This window comes from Scomber scombrus, chromosome 11 (assembly GCF_963691925.1).
Source record: "Scomber scombrus chromosome 11, fScoSco1.1, whole genome shotgun sequence".
NCBI classification, from domain to species: Eukaryota; Metazoa; Chordata; class Actinopteri; order Scombriformes; family Scombridae; genus Scomber; species Scomber scombrus.
In genome coordinates this window covers 27502210-27526653 of record NC_084980.1, presented here as the reverse complement: position 1 = coordinate 27526653, position 24444 = coordinate 27502210, and the positions used below count along the sequence as shown (strand labels likewise).

Here is a 24444-nt window from a genome sequence, read left to right as displayed (position 1 = left end):
TTTAATTGTATCTTATTGTATTTTATTTTATTTTTTCTTTTTTTTTTATTGTCTGTTTTTATTGTTTTTTAATGTATTTATTTAAAGCACTTTGTGTTACATTTCTATGTATAAAAAGTGCTTTACAAATAAGGTCTGATTGAAAGCAAAGTGGGACTTACAATAGAAACTAACATTACAGCCTTCAAAACTAACAACCATCAGTATGTCCAGAAAAAACTGATCAAACTCTCAACACTGACATAATAACTTACTTTCCTATAATCTTCATATTCTGTATTTAATCATGTTGGGAGTTCAGTTACTCATCGTATCATCTAGTAGTAAAACCAGCAGTCAAAACAACAACATGCTTCACCTCACAGGTTTAAAAGCAGCTCTTTACTGAACGGTGTTTCCCCTCCCTGTCTAGGTGTGGGCGCTGGGCGCTTGCCAGACTGGGTGACGTGAGAACGGAGAGAGGGAAACCTGCTGAGAGAAAAACCACCGCCTGGGACCGCTGAGGAGGACCTCTGTGCAGGTGAGCACTGACGGAGGAAGGAGAGATATTTCATGGTTTAAATGTACGCACGTTTTTCTACAGAAAGGATCAACAATTAAAGTAAAATGATTCAAACCTGTCCTCACGACGAAGGTTTGGTTTAGTTTTTATGCTTCAAATATCTAGAACAAACTCCCAGAAGACTGCAGGTCTGCTCAGTTCTTTTAAATCACGGCTGAAGACAACTACTTTCTTTATTTACTCGTAGTTAAATGTCTTTTTATTTTGCCGTGTGTTGCTTTTATATCCTGTCTTGTTGTAAAGCACTTTCAATTGCCTTGTTGTTGAAATGTGCTATGCAAGTAAATTTGCCTTGCTTAGATTACTTAAAGTGTGTACAGCGTGTGAAGCTCCTGTGATAAGAAATTGCAAATTATTTTACTATTTCAACTCTTAGTATTGGTAGTTTCACGTTAAGTCAGAGGCAGCCAAGTCCAACACCTGTCAGTGTAAGCTCAAAGAGAATATGCAAAACTATTTCCTGTCAAAGCAAAACTAAAATCATGCTTAAACCCTTTATATACAGCTACATTTGGATTTAATATTTGCTCAATAAAAAGAGAGATTATCGTAGTTTTGATGGATAAATCTCCAACGTTACAAGCAAGAAAACAGTCAGAAATACATCAAACGCTAAAACTTAATAGTACACAAAATGACGTCCTTTACTTTATAGTTAAATATTATAAGAATCTGCTTTGAAAAACTTAAGAAAAGGAAAACCACAGTTCTAACAGAATATGGCTGAACTAGTAAACCACATAATCCTACAGAATTACACAGGTGGGAACATAATCTTTAAAGTGTTGCTCTCAGCAAAATCTGACACGACAGTATCTCATTCTTTTGTGTAAAGGTAGGTTTTGTGCATGCTTGGCATAAGAGGAACATAAAGCACTTTGTTATTGCAACTGTTTTTTTTTTTTTGGACCATCATCGCTCTACTTGCCTTTTTATTATCGCTGTGACACCGGAATGGTCACAAAAGAGAGGACAGCTTGAGCGGGAGATGAGAAATAAGAGCAAAAGATAGTCAAAAAGGGATGTTTCTGCTTAAAGAAGTCATATTAAAGTGGAAGAGAGGAGAAAGATATGGGGAAAAAAGGAGATATGATTGAGGCCACGAGGGGACATCTGCATACCGAATGGAAACGTGAGCGGAGTTCTTTATTGAAGACACGTTTCTTCGTCTGCTTCTAGGTTCACGCGGCCGTCGGCAGGGTGGAGCTTCCTGACCCATGGAGAATTACTTCCAGGCAGAGGCCTTCAACCTGGACAAGGTGCTGGACGAGTTTGAGCAGAACGAAGGTGAGCTACAGGGGCGAAGGACGGGCGCTGTGATGAATGTGGAGAGGAGACGGGGACGAGCGGCGTGAGTCGGTGACGGATCGGCGGGATCGAAGCTCCAGACGAGCTGCGGTTAAGATGCCATTATGTAACCCATGAGTAAACCATCAAGGTGTCAGATGACGTGAACCACCGCCCGATGAGTCTGAGTAACATTTATAGGTGGTGACTGAGGGTGGGCAGACAGGAAAACAAGGGACTAATTGGATTATCCGTTTCCCTCTTGGCTCGTGTGAGACTGTGTAATTGCTGCAAGACGAGAGCGTTGTCTTTTTTTTCTCCCACACTTAATGCTCACAACAAGTAAAGAGATTGTATTAGAGCTTTTCTGAAGCGGTGGTTCCGGTGTATTTATGGTAATTGTAAAAGTAAACTGAAGCTCTTCATCTGCACAGACTCCCAGCTCCCCATTATGAGCACTCAGCTTTATTTTAGAGGAACAACAACCGCTCTTTTCTGGATTTATCGCCGATGACCCCAGAAAAATGCCGTTTCTGCTGATTCACAAACACAAACACAAACACAAACACAAACACACACACACACACACACACACACACACACACACACACACACACACACACACACACACACACACACACACACACAATGTATTTTAATGGTTGCTGTGAGCTCAGTGTGCATTTTGGCTGTGAGTGAGTGTCTGTGTGTCCTCTGCCAGAGATCAAGCTTGGCAGATTAACTGTGTGTTGGTGTGTTTGTGGTGTGTTTGTGGTGTGTGTGTGTGTTTGTGTGTGTGCGTGTGTGTGCGTGTGTGTGCTTGAACCTGGTACAGCACATAGTAAAACAGCTTAGCATGAATTCCAGTGGAGGGCGGAGAGGGGTTATACAGTCTGCTATGCTGACATGGCTACGGCGTGTGAGAAAGCCAGTTTGAATAAATATAAGAATTTCCGCTCATTTTACACAGCGTTCATATGTCGGCCTGACTGATGGCTCCCAGGGGTGATGGAGACGTTTGGCCCACTTTCTCAGAATTTCCCAGTCCATCCACACACTAATTTCCTATTCCATGCCAACCTCATTTCTCAATTTGTCCCCTGGTTTGTTCCTGCCATTTTTAGCTCTTTCGATCACTCGGGAGTGTGCATCTTTGTATTAGTTCTCTGTGGCAGTTCATTTGAGGCTTCCTGTCTCTCTATTGAAGATTCATGATCTCTTTCCTGGTCGCCATTTCCTCTTATTTTTGTGTTTCATTCATGTCATGAATGTGACAAGAAACCTGCAAGCTATTCAAAAACAGAGGGACAAAGCCACTATTGGATCAGCTGATGTTGTTTCAGGACAGTTTTTTAGACAAATGTCCGTCTAATTCTTGTAGTTTAATTTTTATACGGTATATAGAATATATAACAAGTCCAAATATTAAAATAAATAACTAAAAAATAAATAACAGAACAAAACAAGACAAAACAAATGATCATCTAATTCTCAGTTTTCCTCTTTTCTTTCTCCGCCAGATGAGACGGACACCCCCATTCTCTCAGATGCCAAGTGGACCCAGATCCTGGCCCCGCCGGCCCACCTGCTCTCTCTGAACCCCGCCCTGGCCCACGCAGACCTCAGCCCCCGGGAGAGTCCGCTGCCCTTCAAGACCCTCCCCGACTCCACCTCCAGCGCCACCCCGGGGGCCGACCCTAAAAGAAATCCCGGTACGGAAACTCCATCCTGGGTCGAGGAGAGGCCGGCAGACGTCCACAGCCCACCGCTCCCCCAGCCCAACATCGGCAAACTGGTGGGCACAGACAACCTCTCGCCGCCACCCGAAACGGCCTGTAGCGCTGTGGAGAACGGCTGCCCTGCCAGCCCGCAACTCGACGGGCTCGGCGAGGAGATAAATTCTCCTCCAGACAACCAGCCCGCCGCCTCTGACCAGGAGGCTAAACCTCATCAGGAGGAGAGAACTGCACCAGGAGGGGGAGGAGGCTCCGCCATCAGTCACACTCACTTTACCTTTGAGGTAGGATTAGGACAGGAAGAAGCTCCGTCTGAGAAGATTCATCTAAATGTGGAACTGGTGACACAAAACGGAGAAGGTGTCAAAGAAAGTGTTAGTACAGCTGTTTTACAAGAAAGACAACCTGCAAACTCAAAGGAGGAGCAGGGAGAAAGTCTCCTGAATGGAGGGAGAGACGTTCAGGCTGTTTGTGAGGTGGAGGAGAACGGTGTGTCTCCTGACGGGGTGCGAGAGGAGGAGAAGGTGACGAGATGTGGTCCAGAGGGACAGACGGACCAGCTGCTTAGGATAACAAGCCTTCCTAATGGTTTGGAGCAGGAGAGTGGGAGCCATTCCATGCTTAAAGAGACTGAGGAGGAGTACGAGGAGGAAGAGGGATTTTCTCCCTCTCCTGTCCCCTCCAAAGAGGACTCTGTAACTGAGGAGAAAGAAATGGAGGAGAGCAAGCAGGAGAGCGGCGATGGAGGAGCAGCAGGGTCAGGTAGCACTCAACCAAAACTCAACAACAATCGGCTGCAGCCGGTCAGCGTTCCCTACGGAGGGGCGCGACCAAAGCAGCCGGTCGCCCTCAAGCTTCAGATCCCTCAGCCGCTGTCGGGCCAAGTACAGAATCAGCTTGGCCCGTCCGCCGTTAGCAAGAACAAGAACCTCGAGAACCAGTGTCGGAGAGGCACGCCGTCCGAAACGACGGCCAGTGTGACTGATCAGAGTGCGGCCGGGGTGAACGGAGACAGTGTTGTCCACTCTCCTTCCCTGATGCCCTCAGAGAGCCCAGACAATGACCTCCAGGCGGGTCAGCAGGGCGCTTTGAGCAGGAAGCCCGCCAGCTCCCTCGGAGAGGTCGCGCCCGTGTGGGTGCCCGACTCACAAGCTCCCGTTTGTATGAAATGTGATGTCAAGTTCACCTTTACCAAGAGGAGACACCACTGCAGGGCCTGCGGAAAGGTCAGTGGATAATCTAAGAACCCAAATAAGTACAAGACAGTCATTAGTGCAATGTGCCGCCGTGTTTTTCTGGGACAATTTAGTACAGTCAATTTAAAAAAGTAGACTGTGCCATCAGTGAAACATTTCCAGTGCAGCCGCATTTATAATCATGAGTTTCTACAATCTACATCAACAGTAAAGTTTAGTTTCTGAGGTTTTCAGAATCAGAAACTCTATTTTGCACAAATGTTAAACAATCGTTAAGGTAGAAATCCATCAAAAAAAAAAAAAGTACTCTCCTTATAGACCGATTGATCAGAAGATTTAACATAATAACATCTGTTACTTTGATGTTATGTTATGAGTGCTGCCTGCTGCCACTCCCAACATGTTCACACTTCTCCTTTACGGTGTAGCTAAGGACATTCTGGGAACTGAAGTCGGCTTGTCAAGGCAGGTTTTTAGAAAGCTTGGTACACTCAGACTATGCTTAAATAATGCCACATCCTGGCAACCGTTTAATATTGTACTAGTGTGGAAGAATTTTCGGTGTAGTTCATTTAGAGCATAATTAAACAAAATGTACTAATGACACCTTTTTAAAGACAAAACAAGATAAATAATGGGTTAATATGAGGGCCAGAAATTATGATTGTGTGCAAGAACAACAGATGAAAAATGCATTGCAGCTAATATTCCATCACTGACTTCACTATGTGGAGAAATGAAGTGAATTAAATGCAGTGTTTTGATAAATGAGTTCATATTGTCTTTGTAGATAAACCCTCTGTGTGTGTTTGTGTGTAAGTAGCCTTTTAGCATTATGGCCACCAACACGTGCGGCGGGGTGCCGGCACGCCGCTTTTTAAGCCAAGTCGCGGTCGCTGACACCGCACTGGAAAACTGCCGGACTGCTACTTAATTTCCCATGGTGGTAAACAAACAACACTCTGCCACTGGAGCAGGGAGGAGCTGGCACTGCAGTAATACTGACACCAGCGCTGGGGCCGCAAAACAATAGACGCAGCGGGATCCTCAGTGCATCCACCACAATGGTAGATCCACAAAAGCCAGCTCATGATGATGCTGCGAGGCTCCGAAATGAAAAGGATCCACCGCCCTGTTAGTGGATAATGATGTCTAATGAGCTGCTAATCCATTGAAAATAAAGTGCCCTGTAGTCAGCTGCAAGCTCTGGATAAGTACAGGAAATCAATATCCATAAAAATGCTGCATTTGCTGGGCGCTTAATCGCAACTTATTTTCAATTCTTCACTCTTTTAGAATCTGCACAGTGGGAGGAAAACATGATTTGTATCGCAGTTTTGACCCTTTGTAGGAATGTGGTATAAATTATGTTTCTGTGTGTGTGTGTGTGTGTGTGTGTGTGTGTGTGTGTGTGTGTGTGTGTGTGTGTGTGTGTGTGTGTGTGTGTGTGTGTGTGTGTGTGTGTGTGTGTGTGTGTGTGTGTGTGTGTGTGTGTGTGTGTGTGTGTTTCTCTTAAAGGTCTTCTGTGCGACATGCTGCAGTCTGAAGTGCCGGCTCATGTACATGGACAGGAAGGAGGCTCGGGTCTGCATCACCTGTCATTCTGCTCTGACGAATGGTGAGCAGCGTCACTGCATCCAAATCCAAAGTTCATTATTAGCAACTTATATTTGTGTAGCACATTATATATGTTTACATGCAACTGAAGGAACTGCGAGAAACAGAACAACAGTAAATCAAATTGGTCGAAAAACATACAATATAAAGATTCACATGGAAGTATTTGTATTTATTTGATTTACTAAACATCTTGAGATTGAGTCAAATTAAAAGGTTAATATACAAAAATGGTGCTATTGGAAATTATCCACTGTATAAATACACTTTTTTTTTATCACTGTAGACACTGTAGGAAAAGCTTAGGTGTAATTAATGACATTAATCATGACTCCCATTTCATACAGGTGAAATATTGTGTTTGTTATTAACTGAAACGGCTCATTTTGGCCTGATGATGAAATTAGTAACACCTCTAATTTTCTTACTGTGACAGGTTCAAGTGTCTGCAGTGAAAAATATTTAATTATAGTAATAATTACTTACAGTAATAGACCTGTGGAAATGACCCATATTTGTTTTGGTCTATTGATTCTTTTTATTGCAGATATTTGGCCATTTTTGTTACTCATCTTTAATATTAAACATTAATTTACTCGTTTAATGTGCTGCACAACAGTTAAAGCTAACAGATGTTTGCTGATAGACGCTCATCAGCTGTGTGTAAACATACATATACACACTTTAATCTTAATTATATATATGTTTTTTTTATTTTTTTTATCTCTGTCAGTTCAATCATGGGAGTCACAGGTAACTGGAAGCAACCAGAGTCCAAACCCCAACAACCCAGCAGAGTACTGCTCCACCATCCCCCCTCTGCAGCAGGCTCAGGCCTCTGGAGTGCTCAGCTCTCCCCCTCCCACTGTCATGGTGCCCGTGGGAGTCCTGAAACAGCCTGGCAACGAGGGTACGACCTTTATCGGGGATGAAAAATACTCTTAGAACTTTATTTTTCACCTTTTTACAGTTTTACATTGTGTTCCCATCACATTAAGTGTCACATAGAGGTAAAAATGTTGTGTGTTTGTCACTTCTTAGGGTCCCTCACACGGGAGCAGAGGAGAGTCTGGTTTGCTGATGGTCTCCTACCGAACGGAGACACGGCAGAGTCCCCCAAACCTCCGACGTCCAGCCCCGCCCCCTCGCAGTCACTGGCTATCTCCACATATTCCAACAAAACCTCCAGTTCAGAGTCCTCGGAGGTAGGCTTGGCACGAGAAGCATTCAGCCACATGTAATGCTATTACGACTGCTTGTACGGTCATATTAGCTTCTGCATAGTTAGCTGAGGAGAGATAAAGAGCTCCTTCTGTGGGATTGTTGGTGGTTTACCAGCTGGGTCACGGACCGCAGTAAACAAGCAGTAAACAAGAGTTCAAAGGCTTAGTAAGAATTAGCTTCACCAGTAGACTGCAGTGCTTAAAGCTGGAATGTACTGTATTACTGTGTGCACGGTAAGCTAACATAAGTAACTAATGAGTCAAGTTTGCCTCAAAACAAATAAAGAGAACAGCGAGTTTTTCTGTCGTGCTGCTCGACTCGCTGGGCTCGAATGCCAACTGTCAGGATGATTCACGGCCCGCTTAACGGAGTAATTGTTGAAGCTTTTTTTAAAATGGCTTCGACTCAGAAGGTCTGCTGATGCGACGCAAACACAACCTGAGTATAAAATCAGACTTCTCACATGACACAAGACACCGTGACTCGACACACTGGCACAAACTCAGTGATGCATGAATCTGCTGCCAAAGTTTTCTGCTCAAGTGAAGAAGACGGAAAAGTGGACTCCTCTCTTCTGTGCTCTTATAATGTATCAAATAAAAGTGAATTAGGTTGGAGAAGGCAGATAGGGTTATTGAAAGGACACTCAATCAATTTTTACATGTGAAAATAAATTTAGTAATCATGGAACGACGTCCTCAGCTCAGGAAAACAGCTGCGTGATTGAATGATGTGGTCTGTGTCTCTGGAGGAGCGTCATCGAGTGACCTTTCATGACTAATCTCAGCTTTGAGAATAATACTTTTTAAACACAACTCAGTTTGAATAATGTGAATATTTATCACAGATATCTCCACCTCAGCAGTATCGATTTTGACCTTTTTGGGAATTAATCCTTTTAAGTACATTAGTTCTGGGAATAACATATTTTTTTTCCTATTACCGTAATTTATCAAAAAAGTAGATTTTTTTTTTTTTTTAAAGTTCAGAAATGCTTTTCTACCTTGCTGGCAGCAGTTTTCCAACGGCCATTAAACCAGAACATGTGTTAATATACAGTGGAGGAAGAGGCAGAAAACCCAATGAACTTATTTAAATCCTACACCTAAAAAAAATGTTAAATTTCACAATATAGAATAAAATAGATCTTTATTGTCATTGAAAGTATACAGTGAAACTCGATTTGAGCAGTCCAATTGCAGCATAAAAAAATAATATATATAAATAGAAAACAATATGACCACATAAAAGTGAGAACAAACTAAATAATTATAATATTATAAATAATTATAATGATAATAATAATTATAATAATTACAAATTAACAGAATATTATCCACAAAACATAATTAAAAACAGATGTCAAGCATAGACAAATATAGAATTAACACATAAAACAATAAAAAAAACCCTGAAAAAACTACATATATGAACTGTAGCCCCCCAAAGTGGACATTTGACTGTGATTATAAACTATCTCATAGACTTACTGGTATTACTGTATTTCCTGTCACACCTGATCTCAGCAACACACGCCCTCTGGGATGCTACGCTCTATTATTACATCTACAGTACCAGTCAAAAGTTTGGACACACTTTCTCATTGATTTGAATGGGAAAATGTGTCCAAACTTTTGACTGGTACTGTATGTTTATAACCCACGTTTAATGACTCACCCCCCCATCTTCCCTTCCTCTCCACCCTCAGGCAGCCCATACACCTGCTGCCCCCATGGGCAGCCCCGTGGGCAGCTCCCTCAGTCTGATCCCGGAGGACGGGCTCCCTCCCATCCTCATCTCCACCGGCGTCAAAGGAGGTACGGGAGGCCACATCACAGGTGCTTGCCCTCATCCTCACCATTCTGCTGCCTCCTCATCGCTCTGTCAGCTGCTGTGTTTGTGCTCGTTCAGTCTGGGTTTTTTTCACGTGCTTTTTAGTTCACGGCTCATGTTTCGACCACTCATTGCCAACGAGGTAGAGGAGGGGACTTATATATTTATATACGGGGATGCTGTGATGATGTTTTAAAGGATTTAGCTGCTAACTTGGTCTGATCATCATTTTCCTTTTCTTACCTCATGCGTGACTCCTTCCTCCTGATTCTCACTCCCACATCTTCACCCTCTCTCATCCTTCGCTCTTCCTGTTTATCTAACTTTACCGTAACTCCTCCTTCCACCCACCTCCTCCTCTTCTTCTTCTTCTTCTTTTACTCTCCCCCTTTCCCCCAACTCACCTGCAGACTATGCAGTGGAGGAGAGGCCGTCGGAGATTGTCCTCATGCAGCAGCTGGAGGAGGGAGGCCCAGACCCCCTGGTCTTCGTTCTCAATGCTAACCTGCTCGCGATGGTCAAACTAGTTAATTGTGAGTCACTCGGTCGGTTATTGTCTGCTCTTTAAAGTCCTGTTTTTTTTGGGGGGGGCTTTAATGACACAGCAGTTAAAGAAATTCAGGTCAAAACAGTGTTTATATAATTGACGTTCGGAGGAGCAGAAATTAGCACTTGGACCTACTTTTAAATTATAGATTTTAAGATGATCTAAGGGAATACAGAAATCCTTATTTGCACTATATTCATTTTTAATCATGCATGATTTAGCTTTTTCTTCTTGTGAATTACTGAGTAGCCTTTACCAAACATAACCACAATTCAGCAATATTTGTTTTTTCTTTATTTTTTTTTATGTCATGCCTTACAGCCCTTTTTAAAACAGGGAATATATAACCTTCACCCATCTGTTAAAGCTTTTTGAGACATATGAGTCTTTATTTACACACGACAGGACCGTTACAGGCAGAGCTTTAATGCTAGCGCAGCATTTGGCACCTGAGGCTGGAGAAGGAGCGGTGTCACTGCTGAGAGCAGCGCTGAGCTGAAACGTACAGCGATATGAAGGTCATTTATTGTTCTCTCCCCCGTCCTCCCCCGCATCAGTGATAAAATCAGTTTCAAATTAATTTCACCGTCGAAGCCTTTAATATATTTAATAAAGGTTTCAGCACCGTAAGTGGAAAAAAAGACTGATCAGATATGAATTGACTCAATTTGGAAATTGGCGAGTTCAGTGTTTTGTGATTTATGAAAGTAGTTTTATGCTCTTTGAACAAAGAAGATATTTATGTAGTACATTTATAGAGTGCTCTTAATGAGGAAAACCAAGACATATTTAATCTCTCTGTGTGTATATAACATTGAGCTCCAACTTTCAGTGTTGAAAGTTTTATAGAAACTTTATTTAGATTGCGTCATGATTTTAACATAAAAGTGACTTGTTAGCTTTTTCAGACATGATACCAGCAGCTAAATGTGCCATCATGTAAAGAGTTGCATATCTGAAAAGGGATAAAATTAAATGTTTATGACTCTGATGTACTTTGCTAACTCTCTCCTGTGTGTCTAATGTCTCCTGACTCACAGATGTAAACAGGAAGTGTTGGTATGTGACGACTAAGGGCATGCATGCTGTCGGCCAGGCGGAGGTGGTCATCCTGCTCCAGTGTCTTCCCGACGAGAAGACCGTCCCGAAAGACATCTTCACCCACTTCGTGCAGCTCTACCAGGAGGCCCTCAGTGGTAAGAACACAACTCGTAGCTCCGTCGTGAGGCTCAGTGAGAAATTAGTCCACCTCCACCGTGGGCCCCTCTTAGGGGAGGTAGCAGCTCATTAGTAGTTCTGTCTGGAGGTCCACAGGTTAGCCCACCTGTCCGTCAAGTGTTGCACAGTTAAAAATGAGCTAACCCTGCTGTAATGTAGTGTAGTACAAGAGGAAAATGTTCCAGCTCTACTTTTTGCTCCGTAGAGACAACAGTCGCATCTAGTCGTCCTCTATTTGGAAACCAGGTTAGTGTCCACTGATGTCTCTCCTTCCTCGCTGAAAAATTGTCCAAACATTAGCGTCCTGCTGTCAGGTTGCCTCCCTCCAGGCGTGACACCTCACTACCGCTTGTCTTGCATTTTTAACTCCATATGCTGCAGAGCAAAAAACGGCTAATATCTGGTGACTTTGACGGCTCGCTTCCCTCGGGCTGTTTCCTGTTTCATAGTCACGCCGGAGCAGTTTCAGGCTGGAGGAGAGAGGAGCCATATTGCGCGCGTCGTGTCGTTCCTGATTAAGTCGCCATCAGTCAGCCCACGGGAAGAAGTGCTGGCTTTAGCAACTCTCAGCCGCTGAGCTTTATCTCAACATTAGGGTTATTGTGTTTGGTGCCATCTAAAGCCAGCGGTCCCTCCTGTTGATAATTGGTAACATGAACTCTTTGCGGGTAACATGAGCTTATAGAGCGAGCGTGCACAGACGTCAGAAGCCCAAATAAAGATGTTTTTGTTCACTGTTGTTGACTTTAGTTAAGGTTCTTATGCACACAGTAATATCACAAATACATGAAGAGCATCTTTCATATCCATCTCTGTTCCTTTGCTTTTTCTTCCATTTCATCCTCTTCATTTCCCCTCGCTGTATTCCTGTTTTCTCCTCTAAACACCGATCACATTACTCTTCTTCTTTTCTCTCCCATTCCCTCGCCTTCACTTCCATCTCCTATTTCACCACCTCCTCCTCACATCTCCGATATCACCAACCTCTCCTCTCCTCTCCTCTCCTCTCTCCCCCCTCCCCCCTTCTTCCTCTTCTTCCTGAAGGCAACGTGCTGAGCCACCTGAGTCACTCGTTCTTCACGCAGAGCTTCCTGGGCAGTAAGGAGCACGGTGGCTTCCTCTACATCAGCCCCTCCTTCCAGTCTCTGCAGGACCTGCTGCTGCCCAACCCGCCCTACCTCTTCGGCATCCTGATACAGAAGTGGGAGACGCCCTGGGCCAAAGTGTTCCCTATCCGCCTCATGCTGCGGCTAGGCGCAGAGTACAGATGTGAGTCCTGGGCTTCGTATTATGTGGTGATAGTGACAGAAGAATGAAGATGATTTGATGATGTAATACAGTGTCTTTTAATGTGTTGACATACAGTTCAAAGTTTATTCTTAACCTTTGAAAAAGCAGCTGACAAAACTGTCTCACCCCAAAGACCAATTTGGGAGCTGTCCTGGAGCTTTTTATTACATCACATGATCTTTATCAGTATATGGAGTTTAATCATTATAGAAATCTAAATGCATATAGTTCATCTCGTCCGTTTGGGTTTAAAAGTGACAAAACATTTCTGAATGTTACCCAGCAGGATTGTGTGTAGTATTTTAATTGAATGTCCAGCTTCTCATGTCTTTGTCGCACTGGGACAACAAGACTTTTGGTACCTTTTAACATAAACAGTACCAAAAAGTATCAAGTATCAAAAAGTTTGAACACATTTTCTCATTCAAGTGAAATGGGGAGGTGTGTCCAAACTTTTGAATACTGTTGTATTACTTTGAGGAATATAAATATGTTTTTTCTACAAAACAAAGATGTCAAAAGTCTCAAATGTTAAATAATAATAATACAAAATCTTAAAAAATAAAAAAAAAGGTGGGTCTTTAGAAGAGATTTGAATTTTATTAGGTCAGTAAAATGGACAAACTTATGATTGTAGATCAGAAACAAGACCACAAATCTGCTTTCCTTTGTCCCCAGTTGTCAACACTCATGATAGGACAGATTTCAGGCAGTACTAAGAAAGTGTCGAGGTTCATGTTAAAGTAGCTGCTATTTATTTTTGGTTACATTATAACATCCAACAAGATATCCACACATGCAGGACTGAAACAGGATGTGATGGTAATGAATAAATGTCGATCAGAGCGTCTGTGAGGTGGACGCAGCAGTTTGTGTAATGTCGTATTAAACATGACGATTAAACACATTTGACTTCATTTCCTTACTGATCGAGCACAACCGCACCACAGTCAAACTTCAACCAAAACAGGAAATACAAGCTTGAGTTGCTGGTTTCCAGTTGAGGTGAATGGGAGTGCCTCAGATTAGAGCATGATTAGGACATTTGTGTTAAATTTACTGCATTTTTCAGTCAGACGTGAGAACCCGAATTTCACAAAGTTACATTATGTGATGAGAGAGAAAAGCTGTGATTTATTCTCTCTCTCTCTCTCTCTTCCTCATTTGGTTTGATTCTTACGGTAAAATATGAAGATCCAGATTGATCCAGAGAGCTTATTATGTCAGCTGTCAGAAGACGTCTGCAGACATCTCACACCAGCTTGATCTTAAACATTTCTCACAGCTTCCCACATGAACCAGGAAGTCTTGTGAGAGTGTTTTTTATCGGAGAGAGGGGCTCCTCTCCACCAAATCCTCCTCCTCTCACAGCCAGACCTGCCAGCACAAAGCGCCGCCTGGCTCCGTTTAAGCCTCTTGCCTGCTTCCAGCGAGCACGGATAGAATACATTAACAAAGCCACATACAGTTTGAAGCTCTTAAACACTAAATGTTAGCACAGCGGTGAAATTAATCCACCACACAAACAGCGCAGGTTCCTACGACTCTCACCGCTTCATTTAAAGAGTGACCGGCTCGAGGGCGGGACGCTCGTCAGCATTAAAGACGCTCTGTGAGCTGCAGATTCAGGCCGAGATTGGGTTTTATTGCTAATGAGAGTTTGCGGCGAGATTTTATTTCCAGCTGTTTGTTGAGATAAGGCTAAAAATAGTCATCTAAGGAGCTTTTGGTTTTTCTGGAGGAGAAAAAAAAAGCAGTCTTATTTTTTCACTTGTGGATTAGAAGCGTTCCCCACTAACTGCTGTATTTGATGTCAGTGTGGGGTCTCGTGTTCAGTTCATTTGCATCTTTAAAAGAAGCGGGAAAAACACGAGTTGAGCAGTTAAGATGAAGAAACTTGAAACAGACCGCTGCATCAATTTATACAACTCCAGTTTAAAGAAATGAATCCAAATATCCTTTTTCACTTTTCATGTTCAGAATGTTAAAAATAGTCTCCAAGCTGACGTTAATCTGCTTAATACATTTCCACGACTGCTTAATAAGACAGTGAAAGAATAATTTTGTTTCTTTGAAGTAAAAAAATATAATCCGTGTTGGTGTCAAAACATTTGTGTTGTGTGTTTATCACTAACTAAATATTGTGTTTTGCAGTTTATCCGTGCCCGTTGTTCAGCGTCCGCTTCAGAAAGCCGCTCTTCGGAGAGACCGGTCACACTATCATGAACCTGCTCGCAGTAAGATCTTTGTTTTTCTCCTCCCTAACCCTAACCCATCATGGATGTCCTTCCTTTCATATTAAATGATTTGTAATTGCTGATATTTCATTCAAAAACAAACAAGTCTAAAATATCCTCGTCTCCTCACTTCTTCTTCTTCTGTCTTTCCGTTCCGTGTCGCAGGACTTCCGTAACTACCAGTACACGCTGCCGGTGGTGAAAGGTCTGGTCGTGGACATGGAGGTGAGGAAGACGAGCATCAAGATCCCCAGTAATCGCTACAATGAGGTGAGCATCCCGCAGTCTGGTTAGTATCTCTACACACCTGCAGTCTGGTTTACATCCAGAAGAGTCAGAGTGATGAAAAAGTCGTAGAATTGATGCTAAAAATCACATATTTAAAATAATAAACTCCAGTTATCTTTTCTACAAACCCCACGAGTCGTATTTGAAGTGGACTCTCCTGCTCACGTGTTTTCAGTCTGGTTGTTTATTCTGCTCCAGAGTTTATTTGTTAGGTGTATAAAAACCTTCCAGTGCACACATTTGAACATAAAAACAGATTCCAGCTGCGTCTCATATACCAAGTTTAAGCTTTTTCTCTCCAGGATCATGGATCAGTTTAAATGACAATAACACCCAAAAACTCTCCACCAGCACAACGACATCAGTGGAGGAGACACACACACACACACACACACACACACACACAAACACACACACACACACACACACACACACACACACACACACACACACACACACACACACACACACGTTCAGTCTGTGTAGGTGATATGTGATAAACTCTCCTGGGTCCCTGCTGCACAACATGAGGCGTGGGCTGCCAACTTGTTAAAACGCTGCTGCCTTGGGGTGTGAATGAATGTCCAACCAGAAGAAGTGATGCACACACACACACACACACACACACACACACACACACACACACACACACACACACACACACACACACACACACACACACACACACACACACACACACACACACACACACAAAGCACCATTTGGCTTAAAGAGCGAGCCGTGGTGTAGAAAGAGAGGGAGAGGGAGAGAGGGAGTGTTGCTGGTCGTAGTTTGGCTGCTGATGCAGTAACAGATGGGAACCCAGTAATGTGAAGTGGGGACCATTGCACAACAGCTTGCCGGCGAGCCTTTAGCGCAGCAAGTGGTTAAAACCCTCCAGATTTTCAGTTTTATTTCTGATTTGCAAAGGACTGCTTCAAAGAGGCGCGGAGGCAGGGGATTCAGCGGAATTAATACGTGGGGTCTTTCAACTATTGATATCCGCCCGTGTTAATGTCTCCCCTCCGCAATCTCGGCACCGTCCCCTTTAACTGTGGGACTTTACCCACAAGCCCACTGCAATTAGGCTTAACCAGGCCGCCTCTCTTAAGCCCCATCTTCCTCCGCAAACACCCGACGGGCAGCTTAATTAGACACAGATGTTATGTGTCCTTGCAGCTGATGAAGGCCATGAACAAGTCCAACGAACACGTGCTGGCCATGGGGGCGTGTTTCAACGACAGGGCCGACTCCCACCTGGTGTGCGTCCAGAACGACGACGGGAACTACCAGACGCAGGCCATCAGCATCCATCACCAGCCGCGCAAAGGTGCACACGCAGAAACACTCATTTCATGTTACGTGTGTTTTATCAGTTTGTCTGCACGGCTCCGTTTGCTTTAAAATCCTCCTTCCTGACTCTCTGTTTGTTTTTATTTCTCTCGTCTGTTTGCCTGAAAGATAACGTTAACTCAGTCGGTTGTTGAACCGTGGAGTTAATATGTGTTTCCTTCCTCTGTTTCAGTTACTGGAGCCTGTTTCTTTGTGTTCAGCGGTGCTTTGAAAGCCTCGTCGGGCTTCTTGGCCAAAACCAGCATTGTTGAAGGTGAGAACTGTGACAACAAACTACACATAACATAACTGTTGAGTTTGATAACATGATAACAGCTGCAACTAATGATGTATTTAAATATGAACATATGCTTGATTTGTTTCTTTTAATTGTTGAAGTTTTAAAAAAGAGAGCATCAGGCTTTAAAGACTTCACAGGATCTTTAAGTAGTAAATGTTTCCTGCTGTTCACTATCTTTATTTTCATCTATCAACACCTAAATGTTATTGTGAGGGTCACTAGCATGTGACTGTATCCTCACATCTGGTTGGAGTCAAACAACATGGACTCTCTATGTCACTTTATGTTTACATTGAGTCACACATAGACACCCACAGAGGAGAAGACACATCATGTACACACTCAGTGCTATATAAGCTTGAAAATCTCTTCAGTGTTTCGTCCTTCACACATGAATAAAGCAGCCAAATCGACTTGTGGTCTCATTGTTCTCCAATTCTTCACCTCTCGGTTGCAGGGAAATCACGTTAAGTGTTGGTTCAGTCACGATCTCGCTCTGTTTATTCACCCAAGTCCTTGAAAAGGAGAGAAAAGAGATTGAACTAAAGAGAGATTAGGCAAACAGAAACACTTCATTTGGTCTGTTTCACAACAAGTAGTTACTGAATTTAAAATCTCAGCAGCTTGAGGTTGTGTCCTGACGTCAGACCTGCTAGTTAAACATCAGTATATTGTTGTTAGAAGCTGTGACAGGAAGTAATGCAAAGTTCAAGGTAATTACAACAAAAATAGGCGACAAAAGTTATTTCAAGATTCCTTCTTCTTGAGGTAAATACTTAATGTGTCGATACTGATCTGTGGCGCTGGTTTGAGAGCTGCAGGTTTAGTCTATAAAATGTCAAAAGATCCACAAAAAAACAATAATATTTCCTGACATTGTATAAAACGTAGAAATGTAACATATAATATATTATAACTAAAACTTGCTTTGATAATAAATGCATCTTTTCATCAGAATTCTTCTAACTAATCCTCTGTATGTTGCCCTCCTCTTTAGACGGTGTGATGATCCAGATCACAGCGGAGACCATGGACTCTCTACGGCAAGCTCTGAGGGACATGAAGGACTTCACCATCACGTGCGGTAAAGCCGACCAGGAGGAGAACCAGGAGCTGGTCCACATCCAGTGGACGGAGGACGACCACAACTTCAACAAGGGGTGAGACGGGGAAGGAGGAGAAGAGACGGAGGAGAGAGAGAGGAGTGAAGAGAGGAGGAGAGGGAGCTGGAAGAGATGTTAGATATGTCACGGACAATTGAACTGATAGCTTTCCAACCACTGCATTTACTACTTTGCTATAAAAACTCATTATGCATGCTCGGAGAAACCCTCTGGAGGGAAGTCGGAGCGGGCTGCAGCGATGTGGTTTGACGCGGCTGTGAGATACAGACCAACGCAATCAATTTTACAGCAGTCTGATAAAAATCTGCAAATTTAAATGTGACTTCTCACTATTAGATATAATTGAGGCCTTTCATCAGATAGGATATCACTTCATTAGCAGCGCTGCTTGGTTTAACTCTTATTTAACCAGATCAGTTAACGGAGTCTGCCGTCGTGTTTCCATCAGCGGGATTATGTTTCATGCTTTGAGTTAAACGCTGACATGAGCATGACAACTGGCTCACAGTCTGGGAATGTTTAGCATGTTAGTTTAGCTTGTTGGCATGTTCATATTAGCAGCCAATTAGCGTTGGACATCAACCACAGCTGATGGTGATGAAGCTCATTCAATAGTTTTGCAGATATTTAGTCAGAAACCAAAGTTTAGGACAGATTAAAATGAAAAAAGGGACTTGCAGAAAGGTCAGGAGATCACCATGGTCTCATCCAGGGCTGCTAAAAATGATTATTTTCATCCATTTGTTCATTCCCAAATGTCTTTTGTCCTGACAAAAAGTCCACTAGCCAAAAATATTTAGTTTTTTACCACAGGAAACAAAAAGAAAAAAGAAAATATTCACAGATGAGAATCAGAGAATTTTGACATTTTGACTCAAAAACCATCAGTCAGTTATTACAATAGTTATGAGATAAGTATAAGCTAAATGATTTATTGTCTCTCATTTAATTAATCACTGAATTGGATAAACGTTGCAGCTCTTCCTCTACTCAAAGACCAATCGTCAGTTATTGTTCATTTTTCTAAACATGTCCGTAGTTTGAATCAATCTTTTGTGTCGTTTCTTCTTTACAGTTTACTTGTTTACTGCATGTAGAGATTTGGTTTAATTCAACACTCTCGTTTTGTGTGTTTTTGGTGATTCAGAGTCATCAGTCCGATCGACGGGAAGTCTATGGAGTCCATCACCAGCGTCAAGATCTTCCACGGCTCCGAGTTCAAAGCCAACGGAAAGGTCATCCGCTGGACAGAGGTGCAGTACAACTGAAACTTTATTCATTTAATTCACCTTGTGTGGCTGCGAGTTTTAACTTCAATTTTATTAAACAAGGCTGAATGAAATTAAGAAAGTAGTTTAGGGTCAAGAGTTCTTTAGTTTACTGATCATTTTCACCTGATTTATGTTAAAACATGCTCGAAAAAAGCAGCTTAAACTCGGAATAAATACATTTCTTGACTTAATGTTAATTAAAGGATTGTTTCTGTGATTCTTTCAGGTATTTTTCCTCCAGAGTGAAGATCAACCCAACGGTCTGAGCGACCCGGCCGACCACAGCCGGCTGACGGAGAACGTGGCGCGAGCGTTCTGCATGGCGCTCTGCCCGCACCTCAAACTGCTGAAGGAGGACGGGATGGCCAAGCTGGGCCTGCGGGTCACACTGGACTCTGACCAGGTGGGACCAAGGAGAGACTGAAGAGTTAGGAAAGGAAAGGATGCATTAGTGAAGGAAAGATGACGGTATGGAGGGGAAAAGAAAGAAAGAAAGGAAAGGAGGAAGTAGATGGGAGAAAGAAGAACCTTAAAGTGAAGGGAGAGAAGGAAGAAAGGAGCCAGTGAAGTAAAGGAGATGGTGGCGGAAAGAAGGATGTAGTCAAGGAAAGGTGGCAGCAGGGAGGGAAAGAACAAAGAAAAGGAGGAAGGATGGAGGAAGGAGTGAGGAGCCAGGAAAGGAAAAGGGGGAGGTGGTGATAGAAAGGGAGAAGTTAGGAAGCGGAGGGAAGGAGAAGAGGAAGCAGGGAGGAAAACTGGAGATGTAGGAATGAAAAAAAGCAAGGATCAAGAAAAGGAGGTAGCAAAAGGAAAAGACGGAGGTCGAAAGTGGAGGGAAAACACAAAAAAGAAGGCAGGAGAGAGGAGGAAGAGGTGGAGAAGGAAAGGAGTAGAGAAGTAACGACGGAGGGATGGAGTTTGTTGTTCAGTTAAAACCAAATTTCTTTGGTTTTGCAGCTTTAGGACATTTTATAAATAAACTATAATAAAATAATCAGTAAATAATAATATTTAGAAATACTGCAAGCAGGATTTAATAGAGCCAGAATGTGAGATAAGATAAGATAAGATAAGATTATTAGTCCAACAATGGGGACATTTGCATTATTACAGCAGCAAGTGGACAGTAAAATATAAGAGCAGCAATTAGAAAAAGAACAATAAATAATAAATACATACAACAATAAGAACAATAGCAGTAAAAGATATATAATAAAATAATTGTGCCATTATTTACATTTATAATATACCAGAGATGATGTTGTTATTGCACAGATTAAAGTGATGTAAAAGGATTTAAGTGGTTTTGTACACTAACAGTAACGAGGATCCAGTCTAACGGCGGTTTCCATGGTTTCAGGTGGGCTACCTGGCAGGAAGTAACGGCCAGCCTCTGCTGCCTCAGTACCTGAGCGACCTGGACAGCGCTCTGATCCCCGTCATCCACGGAGGGGCGTGTCAGCTGAGCGAGGGCCCGGTGGTCATGGAGCTGGTTTTCTACATCCTGGAGATCATTTCCTAGGACCCTCCTCCTCCTCTTCCTCTTCCTCCACCCCCACCAGGAGCGCCACCTCCAAAAACATCCTTTTTTTACCTTCTGACATCATCCTCCTCCAGCCTGGTCCTCCGTCATCTCCCGTTCAAAACCGTTTGCACTTCAAAAAGAGCCCGAAAAACTGTGCCGTGCCAGGCGGGGTAGCATTCCTCAAGTCAGCCTATGCATCCAAAAACCACCACCGACCGTATGCTCTGCTCTCCAGAGGCCGCCTGGGTCTTCGTCCGTCACACGTCCTGAGTAGCAGCCTCACCCCGTCAGGTGCTCCGAGCAGGAAACGAACATCGGAGGTCACGTCGGGTCCCGTCACAGCACCCACAGCAGCGGCGGCGGTGTCCGCTGGAAGTCAAAGTGCCTCCTCGTGTGACGTTTTATCCGATGATCTGATGAGTTAGTTAACGAGGACGTCCTGTGATGTAGATCCGATTAAAAAATAATGAGGATCAGCCGCTCTGTGTTTAAAGTTACAATCAGATGGAGAAAAAAAACACATTTTAGAGCTCAGAGGAGAAATATGATTTTAATAAAATCATTAAATGTTCACGTAGAAGATCACAGAATTCATTTATCAGTGATTTCTGGCTTTCAATAAAAGTTTCTTTCGGTTTTCTACTTGATTATTCTGTCAGTTCAGTCTATAAAATGGAGAAAAACATTGTTCAGAACCCAAAGATATTTAGTTTACTGTCACTGAAAACGAAAAGAAAGAAAAGATTTATGTTTCTGAAGCTGAAATCAGAGAATTTGACTTTTTATTCTCTTTCAATCAAACATCAAAATAATTCACAATTAATCGATGCAGCTCTACAAGGAACACATTTCTCAAAATGAATGCAGTTATATATTTAATATGTGTCTGATAGCGTGTGTGATCTTATTCTTATCGATCTCATATTAAGTGATGATAGATTTACGTGGGGATTTCTTCGTTAACGTGTCGAGTTCGGACGACTAAGAATCATCTGGTTGAGGCTGAATCCAACTACGACCTAAAATCAGCTGATAGAAAAGTGTTTAAAAAGCTGAAAAAAACCCTTAAAAAAAGGTTAGAAAGTGTTAAAAAGTCTTAAATGTAATTTTTCAAATACTTGAGAAATCGTGACGGGTGTTCTTCAGTCGATCGTGGTGCATTGTGGGAAACACGCAGCTCCGAAACCAGTTTTGAAATAGATGTTTTTAAGACTTCAGAGAGGCGGTTGGGTACTGTGACGGACCCTCGGACCTGCAGCGTGTCGTCATGTAGCTCCTCAGCCTCGTCATCACCCTCGTCTCTCCGGCGTCACCGCGGCAACCGGACGTCCCCGAAGCAACTGAACTGAGCTCTGCGGAGGCCTCGGTGTAGCACGGATGCTCTTTGACCTACGAGGAAGAGTCGTCTCCACCGCTGCTGAAGAAGAAGATGTTTCCTCTGATGCTTAAAAAAAAAAGGAAAACTAAAAAAATAATCATCAGATGAGTTGGAAGGTGCCTCTGTGTGGTGACTTTTCTTTTTCTTTCTCTCTCTTTTTTTTCTTTTTTTTTTCTCAGTGCCTGCCGCAACGATTCACGAAGGAAAAGGAAAATAATAATAATAAAGAAACAAACATCTCGGCTTCACCTCTTTAAGCTTTACTCATCATCACTCACCAGATGCTTTACTTCACGGACAGATGCGTTGACTTATTGTACATATTTTTATAGACAGAACTTCTTCTTCTCCTCCATTATAACCTGCGTCTGTAGCCTCCACCGACCCTCACACGACACAGCGACACAGTTACAGACAGTATTACTGACTCCTCTCAAGTCAACAAACCTGTTTTTAAAATAATAGAAAAAAAAGGTTCCAATGCTTTATTGATAAACTCAAACAATCTGTACATAAACGCTGAAAAAGAAGCAAAAACAAGAAGAAAAAAAACGTGTTTTTAAATCTCCACCAATCAACAACTTCTTCTTCTTCTTCTTCGTCTTCAGCATCATCAGCTCGGTGTTCGTCCGGCAGTGGTTGGAAAAAATCAACAAAAAACACTATTTTGGTGTCTTTTTAAAATCATACAAAGAAAATAACTGAAGATGTAAAGAAATATAAATATATATACATATATATATATATATATATATATACAGTAAATATATATATATTATAAATATATAAGAACTGTTTTAAATGCAGAAGCAGTGCACTGGATTCTAAGCCATTTACAGGAGAGTGACAGCGAGCGTCTGTCGGGTTTTTTTTGTGTCCTGAAGACGTAAAAAATAAACGTTCAGAGTTCGTAAAGATCCGGGGTTCCTGCAGAAAGTGATCGACCTGAAGCTGAATGTATTTCATCTCACATTTTCTGCTGTTTCTCATCTTCCTCATCCTCCTCTTCCCCCGTGAACCTGATAAATCCAGACTTTTCCCATCTGTGCAGACCTGCGTAGGAACCCTGTAGATCGATGTTAAATCTTCTGAGGCCTCAACCTGTTTTTAAAAGTGTGTGTTACGGACATGATGGAGCTGTCGGACGTCTAGCTGCAGTTATCTGATCTGATGTGGACTGTGATTGGCTGGGCTGGGCTCTCCTTCAGCGACCTGGACCTGGGAATAAATATATAAGAATGTATTCCTCCTGTTTCTGTTTCAAATCTGCAAAAACCTGTTTTTTGTTTTTCTTTATATATAATCGGACCTGACTAGACTAATCACCAAAAAAAACTTTGAAAAAAACAACAAAAAAACACTCTGTCGTGTCAAAAAATGCTCTGTACAGTAAGTGAAGTATACTTCTCCATCTTTAATCATGCTAATATAAAACCAGAAGGGGCTAAACGAGAAGTAGAGAGGGTTTTTTTTTATTTTTAATTTGAAGTATTAAAAAAATCTCGTCATCACACGTGAGAATCTCGAGACCGACAATCACACGAATAATTCGACCTTGTAGCTGTTCTGTATTCATTTGTTACACAGTTGGAAATATTTTAGGAGCTACTGTAGCAGAATAATGTTAGTGAAGCTGATTTCTTTTTTATTATTTTTTAATTTTTAATAAAAGGTCAAAGGTCATCAGTTATGGGTTTAATTACTGTGATCAATCACTGTGTGACGTTCATCATCAGCTGCTGCTCTACTCTGTTTTTATAAATTAGCGTAATGAAGAGGAGACATGAGGATTTATTTTTCTGACTTTTTCTGTTACTTTATATTGTTTTTTTTGGCATTATAATTATCAGACGTGTGCAATATGTCCTAAATCTCCCAAAAAAAAAAGAAGAAAGGTGCAATTAGTGTGACTGAAAGTAGCTTTTTTTCTCCTCTTTTTTTGTTACTCTTCAGACTATTAAACACTTGCATGCAAACAGAAACAAGCTTGAAATGGTGACGAGAGTGAATCAACTTTTGCATTTTAAAAACAGTTTTATCTTCTAAGTTTGTGGATGAAACTAAAAACAAAGATCCACTCGTTCAGTTCTGTAATTTTTGTTTGTGTTCAAATTTCTTTTTTTTAATAAACATCAGTGAAAAAAATGTTTTTAAAAAAAGCCAAAAACCCTGTACATCTTTTTTTTTCTTCTTTTCTTTACACTATAAATGTCAATAAAAGTGGTCTTTATCAAAAAAAACTGTAGTATATGTAAAATAAAAACTTATAGAAAACTGAAATGAGCTCTGCTTTCTGTCCCGGGTCAAATTGACCCCGTCTGTTTTGACTGTTCCTTCTTTCCTCCCTTGCTTCCTTTCCTTCCGTCTGTCCTTCCTTCCTCCCTCCTTCTCTCTTTTCTCCATCCCCCTTTCTTCCTTCCTTCCTTCCTCCCTTACTTCTTTCCTCTGTCTTTCTTTCCTTCCTTCTTCCCTTCCTCT

The 24444-nt window shown here is 42.1% G+C and overlaps 2 protein-coding genes across 2 annotated transcripts in view; one reads left to right on the top strand and one right to left on the bottom strand.

Annotated features, from left to right (window-relative positions):
• Positions 1-24444, bottom strand: part of cc2d1b (coiled-coil and C2 domain containing 1B) — a 289494-nt gene that overhangs the window by 235392 nt on the left and 29658 nt on the right. The gene's annotated exons all lie outside the window — the stretch shown is intronic.
• Positions 413-24235, top strand: zfyve9a (zinc finger, FYVE domain containing 9a; the record flags this gene model as incomplete). Its single annotated transcript, XM_062428826.1, is given in 18 exon segments — positions 413-520; positions 1742-1849; positions 3370-4811; positions 6300-6399; positions 7132-7308; positions 7440-7603; positions 9331-9460; positions 9866-9988; positions 11043-11198; positions 12265-12489; positions 14665-14747; positions 14913-15017; positions 16215-16365; positions 16561-16641; positions 17666-17828; positions 18940-19045; positions 19290-19466; positions 20424-24235. Coding segments are annotated over 17 exon segments (3615 nt in total). The 3' UTR covers positions 20586-24235.